A 6,680-nucleotide genomic window follows, 5' to 3' on the forward strand; every position below is an offset into this window, starting at 1 on the left:
TAATATTTTTGTCTCATTTATTTAACTGGGTTCTCTTTATCTACTTTTAGGACTTGTGTGAAAATCTGATGTTGTTTTAGGTCATATTTATGCAGAAATATAGAAAATTCTAAAGGGTTCACAAACTTTCAAGGTCCACTGTAAAATTCTTAACAATTGACTATGACCTTAGCTGATGCTCTTACTGAAGGTGTCTGTTAGGTTAAAATCATGGAGAGCAGCAGTATGTTTCCTTAAGAAATAGGTTGTGTTGAGTGTAAATTATGAACACTGTTTACCAGTATATTTTCAGATGGTGCATTACATTATATTATTTGCATTCCTTATATATGTGACTGACAGGATGGTTTAGTCAATGTTCACTAGCTAGCAAATGGTAGCTCAGTCACGAATCAATAATATCAATATTCTTATGCAAATTAAACAAGTAAAATGTAGCATTATACATATTAATTTAAATGCACAGACTCAGGCTTCAACTTTGATCTACTACTGTCAGTTAGTCAAGATTAGAGACACACAAAAAATCCTGGTCTTTTTCCAGTCTTCAACTGTTTAATTTGAGTGAGTTGGTGCCCACAGAAACTTCAGATTCTGTTCTTGACTTGTGTGTCAAGGAGTGGAACCTGATGTGGGCTTCCTTCTGTTGTAACTCATCCACCTCAAGATTTAATTTGTTGTGCATTCTGAGATGGTGTTCTGCTCACCATGACTGTGTAGAGTGCTTATTTGAGTAACTATACACTTCCTGTCAGCTCAGTCCAGTCTGGTCATTCTCTGCACGCAGGTGTTCCCCCCCTCCTTCACCATTTTGTGTAAATGCTGGAGACCTGTGTGTGTGTGTGTGTGTGTGTAAGTAAAAATCCCAGATCAGCAGTTTCTGAAATAATCAGATCCAGCCCATTTGGTACAACAACCATGCCACAATCAAAGTCAGAGATCACACTTTTTTTTCATTTTGATGTGAACATTAACTGAAACTTTTAACCTGGGTTGGCATTATTTTTTGCATTGTGCTGCTGCCACATGATTGGCTGATTAGGTAACTAAATGAATGTACAGGTGTTCCTAATAAAGTGGACAGTGAGTTCATGCTAATAAGCAGTACAAAGTAAACCAACATTGAATTCATATTAATCCGAATCTATTGCTGCAAAAACAACAGGTTTTCCTGTATCCATGGTTACATTTAGAAAGTGCTGATACTAATAACAGACTAACTTTTTTCTTTACATGTTTATATTTAGTTGTCAAAAACAAACAAAATGGTTCCCCCAAAAAAATTTAATGGTAATTTGAAATTACATTTAATCTATAGATAAATGAAAAACCTGGAGAGAAAAGTAAAACAGAAATTCTAAATTCTTCATAGCTGTTAAAAAAACGAAACATCTTTTGTGATTGGCCTGATCAAGGCACTCAGGCTTTTGGGGAGTATCGTCCACACCTATGGCCAGCCAGGTGAGCATCACATTGGGCGCTGTAAGTGAAATAAAAGACTCCTTTCTTTAATCTACAACTACGTGAATGAGTTCCACGTTCAGGATAGATGACACACCTTCCCACCAAGTCATTAAACATTACATCACTGTCCCACACCTCAAATATTAACTCATGACCAAATTCAATTGAACCAAAATTGTAACTATTGTTCCATTCTGGGTTGTCATCATCCATCACTATGTCTGTCTCCTCGTACATATTATTGTACCACACTTTGACGTACCCATCCGTTTTAGTAAAAAAGTCTGCGTTCAGACCTGTGGCATGCAGCACCATCACTCTCAAGGTGCCATGACCTGCTCGCAGAGGGCAGCATTTGTGGTCCAGATTTGCCGTTGGGCTGCAATCGTGGTTCTGATTCTGCTCTGAAGGAAGCATGTTCTCTTCAATGTATTCAGTCACAGCCCTTTTCAGGCTAGCGCTTAGGTCTGGATCAGTTACCAGATGATGGAGAGGAAAAATGGCATATGAAATTATATCTGGATTCTCACGCAAACTGTTCATCCAGCTTGCATAAGCTTCAGCTGGATTCTGATGAAATGCAAGGTCTGGGAGGTAACTTTCGCCACCTAAGACCTCTAACTTCTGTGTCAAGAATCCCTGATAGAAGCCCATGCTTATATTATCCTTGAGAATTTTGGAGCATTTATTAGAAAGTGATATGTTTGCAGGCAGAAATCCTAGAGCTATTTTTAACTCAATGTTCAGACAGTTCTTTATATCAGACTCCAAAAAGCCCTTTAGGGATGCAAGACAGGTTCGGAAGGCTGTGACTTGTCTCACACGTCCTCCTAAATAGACACGATGGATGTAATGTGTGCCATATGTATCAATAATCTTCTCATACAGGGTTTTCGTTTTCTCACTGTAGTGTTGAGGCAATTGAAGCAAATGTTTAGTAAATTCAGCACTGAGCTCTGGCTGATCCTTTACCCTGTAGCTGAAGAAAAAAGAAAAGAGCAGAAAAAACATTGGTTTTAGTGTCCTTGACTTTGCTACCTGAATACTAGTGCATCTCAAAAAATTAGAATATCGTGAAAAAGTTCAGCATTTTCTTTCAGTTATTTAAGAAAATGAAAATTTAATATATTCTAGACTTGTTATATGGAAACTAAAATATTTCAAGCATTTTTAAAAATTTTAATTCTGATAATTATGGCCTACAGTGCAAAAAAAAATTCAAACTATTAGAGTATTTCAGTTTGAGTTAAACTGTATAAATACCGTGCATCTCTCAGTCTAGTTCAGTACACACAACCACAATCATGGGGAAGACTGCTGACTTGGCAGTTGTCCAGAAGATGATCATTGACACCCTCCACAAGGAGGATAAGTCACAGAAGGTTATTTCTGAAAAGGCTGGCTGGAAAAGGTGCACAAGTAACAGAGGTGACCGCAGCGTTGAGAGGATTGTCAAGAAAAGTCGATTCAAGAACTTGGGAGAGCTTCACAAAGAGGGGACTGAGGTTGGTGTCAGTTCAGCAAGAGCCACCACACACAGATGTCTTCAGGAAAGGGGCTACAACTGTCACATTCCTAATATCAAGCCACTCCTGAACCAGAGACAATGTCAGAAGCGTCTTACCTGGGCTAAGGAGAGAAAGAACTGGACTGTTGCTCAGTGGTCCAAAAGTCCCCTTTTCAGATGAAAGTAAATTTTGTATTTCATTTGGAAATCAAGGTCCTAGAGACTGGAGGAAGAGTGGAAAGGCACAAAATCCAAGGTGTTTGAAGTCCAGTGTGAAGTTACACCCTGGAGAAGTCGCCAGGTCATCACAGGGCTGACACATGGACACAGACAACCATTTACACCTACGATCAATTTAGAGTCACCAGTTAACCTAACCTGCATGTCTTTGGGCTGTGGGGGAAACCGGAGCACCCGGAGGAAACCCACGCGGACATGGGGAGAACATGCAAACTCCACACAGAAAGGCCCTCGTCGGCCAAGGGGCTCGAACCTGGACCTTCTTGCTGTGAGGTGACAGCGCTAACCACTACACCACCATGCCACCCTAAAATGAGCTCATGTTTAAAATAATTAAAATTCTGTAAAGCTCTGGGGCAGAGCTTGGGTATTGTGTCGGGGGGGGGGGGGATGTTTGGGCCTCCCCCCCTCACTGATATGTTGCAGTAGCCCAAACAGTCTATTATACTAGCCAATTCTAAACATTGGCTTACACTAGCATAATTTCAGTAACCTTTCCATTCACACATGTAACATGCAGTACAAACCAAAATATTTAATGTATGTTTATTTCAGAAAAAAAAAACTTTGATCATAGCTGCCTATTCTGGTCAAACAAGCAAACAACAACTTTGCAAACTCATTTAACATGTTAAAGGGACAACAACTATCCCATCCTTTTTAAAGAAAAAAAACTTAGGCTAAATGAAAACAATATCCCATAGCCCACGCCTATCAGGAAAATGACCGACTGTGAACTCAAGAATGTTAAAAGTTGGCCCACTTTTAAGAATTTCAACAAAGAAAAAACAGACACATAGCCTAACAGGCCTAAAAGGACATGCACACTGCAAAAACATTTAATCTATTTTGAGCTTTAGCATCCTCTCCTTCATGTTTGCAAATCTGTCGACTACTTTATCCTTATTGACCTCAATGTCTCTCTTGATACAGAGCAGCGCCAGGTCTGACAGCCGCGACTCATCCATGGTGGAGCGCAAGAAACTCTTAAGTTTTTAATACAAAAAAAAAAATCCTGACCAGTGGGCCCCCCCCAGCGGTGAGGCCCCGGATTGTTCGCGTTGCAGCCCCCCCAAATCTCCGCTACTGGTAAAGCTGCTTTGCGACAATGCAAAGCACTATAAAAATTTTAAAATGTTAAAAGCACTATAAAAATAAACTTGATGTTTTCAGGGAAGGCCTTCCTTCTTTGAGCAAGACAATGCCAAACCACATTCTGCACATATTACAACTACATGACTCTGTAGTAAAAGAGTCTGGGTGCTAAACTGGCCTGCCTGCAGTCCAGACCGGTCTCTCATTGAAAACATTTGGTGCATTATGAAGTGCAAAATATGACAAAGGAGACCCTGAACTGTTGAGCATCTGAAATTGTATATCAGGCAAGAATAGGACAACATTTCTCTTTCAACACTACAGCAATTGGTCTCCTCAGTTTCCAACACTGACAGTGTTTTTTTTTTTTTTTTTTTAAAGTAGAGGTGATGCAACGCAGTGGTAAACATGCCCCTGTCCCAACTTCTTTGAAATGTGTTACTGGCATCAAATTTAAAATGAGCATATATTTTTTCAAAAGACAATAAAATTTTTGTTTCAACATTTAGTATATTTTTCTTTGTACTATTTTGAATTAAATATAGGGTTCTATATTCCATATATTCCATGATTTGCAAATTATCACATTTTGTTTTTAGTTACGTTTTACACAGCATCCCAACTTTTTTGGATTGGGGTTGTGCTTCAGATTGACAAGAACTGATGATGAGCATGACATATTGAGAGCCTTTTATAGGCTGCGTATATGAGCTCACAGTCAGGAGGTGACACCATTAACACGTGACTTTGCTATTAGAACTCAGCTATAAAACAAACATATAGCAAAAAACTGCACTCATTCTAGAAGGAAAATGCCCTAGCAGTACTCCATTTAGTCATAGAACTACAGTTATTTACATAATCTACCATTATCAAATGTGATTACAAGAAACAAAATAGCTATTTGGATGTAACAGACCAGCACTGTAGGTTTGCTCAACCCTTTGCATTTTAGTTTACTAAGCTCAATTTGTGATAAAAGAACCACATGTTTCTGCTTAGCTAAGGAGCCATGTGGCAAATCCACACAAAAACATCCGTCATCTGTGTTTACCTGTAATATGTGCAGCTGATCTCATGTAGAACAAAAGTCGACTTGTCCATCATGTGCTGTGACTGGGCAAACTTGGCTATATCTGAGTGGCTCCCTCCTAAAATAGCCTTGCCCAAATCATCCAGGCTAAGGTCAATCCCCCAGTTATTGTTGAGTAGTGATGTGGAGCTTTTGATAAGTGAATCAACAGAATGGTGAAGTGCACTTGACAGTTGTTTGCTACAGCGGCTAAAAGGACGCCAGTCCACAATGGCCAAGGGAAGTTTTTGCACCTGTCTTCCTTGGAAGCGGTTCTTGCACACAGTACATGTGTCATTGTCAAACCTGTATGATCTGACATTTATCAAATAAGCACCTTTGCGTCGCAGTTTGACTACATCAAATCCTTCTCCTGCGAGGTTGTAGCCAGGCACAAAGGGTGCTTTCTCACATTCTGTATCTGTTCCCTGGTGACAGGCAGAGCTTTGATGACAGAGGGTCATAATTGTGCCGATACAGAGTAATAAGTGGAAACCAGTGCATTCATAATGGCCCATGGCTGCTTCTAAAGAGAGATAATACATGGTTGACACAAACATGTCATTTCCTGCATCTGAAAATTATACCATTGCCTTGTGTTGTAATTATAGGTCTTTCTGAGGCCAAATAGACAAAAGCTTATTTCAGATGGACATATAGTGTCTCTTTACAGAATACATAATAGCTACTTTATACCACTGACAGTTGAAATATCACTTCGTTTTTAACACTGTGCTATTCTTACAAATGAAATCACACCCACATTCCACCAGTGCAAAAGTCTGCCGTACATTTAGGTCTCTCAAACAAACAACTTCAGAAAATTTTAACCACAAACTGCCAACAATAAAGCTATATCACATTAAGCTTGCATTTCTCCCAAATAACATGATTTCTTTTCACAATGAAAATTAACTTAAAAATACTCACATACTGTAAAGGTCTCTTTGCCTTGGTTCAAGGAATGCTCCAGCTGAAAAGTTTCCTTATTGAAAGGCTGAGGCATTTGCAGGGTGTGTTTTCCTTTTGCTCCGTTTTTGCCAAAGTCGACAGAATTCATCTGTTAACTGTTTTGTCTCGGTATTTTTAGTGTGTCCCAGCTGTACAGTGGGAGGGATCTTAAATGACTGTAGCGTGTGAGGGAGTGCAGCATTTGCAGGGATGAGACAGGATTATGCAGAGGGAGAAGGCATGTTGCTATAATAACACAATTGAAGTGGTGTTTCCACATGCAGCAGGGATTTAAATTTTATTTAAAAAAATAATTAGGAAATGATTAAAGTAGAAGCACTGATACTTGAA

At 39.3% G+C, this 6,680-nt stretch overlaps 1 protein-coding gene across 1 annotated transcript; it reads right to left on the bottom strand.

Moving 5' to 3' along the window:
• Positions 1–1,276: 1,276 nt before the first annotated feature.
• Positions 1,277–6,447, bottom strand: prf1.5 (perforin 1.5). The gene is made up of 3 exons (XM_060930813.1): positions 6,309–6,447; positions 5,361–5,904; positions 1,277–2,443 (listed from the first exon to the last, which is right to left on the bottom strand). Exons 2-3 carry the CDS (start codon positions 5,894–5,896, stop codon positions 1,420–1,422), a joined length of 1,560 nt encoding a protein of 519 aa, XP_060786796.1. The 5' UTR covers positions 5,897–5,904; positions 6,309–6,447; the 3' UTR covers positions 1,277–1,419.
• Positions 6,448–6,680: the final 233 nt, after the last annotated feature.

Source organism: Neoarius graeffei, chromosome 10 (assembly GCF_027579695.1).
Source record: "Neoarius graeffei isolate fNeoGra1 chromosome 10, fNeoGra1.pri, whole genome shotgun sequence".
NCBI lineage: Eukaryota > Metazoa > Chordata > Actinopteri > Siluriformes > Ariidae > Neoarius > Neoarius graeffei.

Excerpts from the sequence above, each read along its gene's own strand:
- prf1.5 (XM_060930813.1), bottom strand. The coding sequence starts at position 5,896 with ATGGGCCATTATGAATGCACTGGTTTCCACTTATTACTCTGTATCGGC. Across the intron at positions 2,444-5,360 it reads ATCAGCTGCACATATTACAG|CTACAGGGTAAAGGATCAGC; the intron begins GTAAACACAGAT and ends TTTTTTCTTCAG.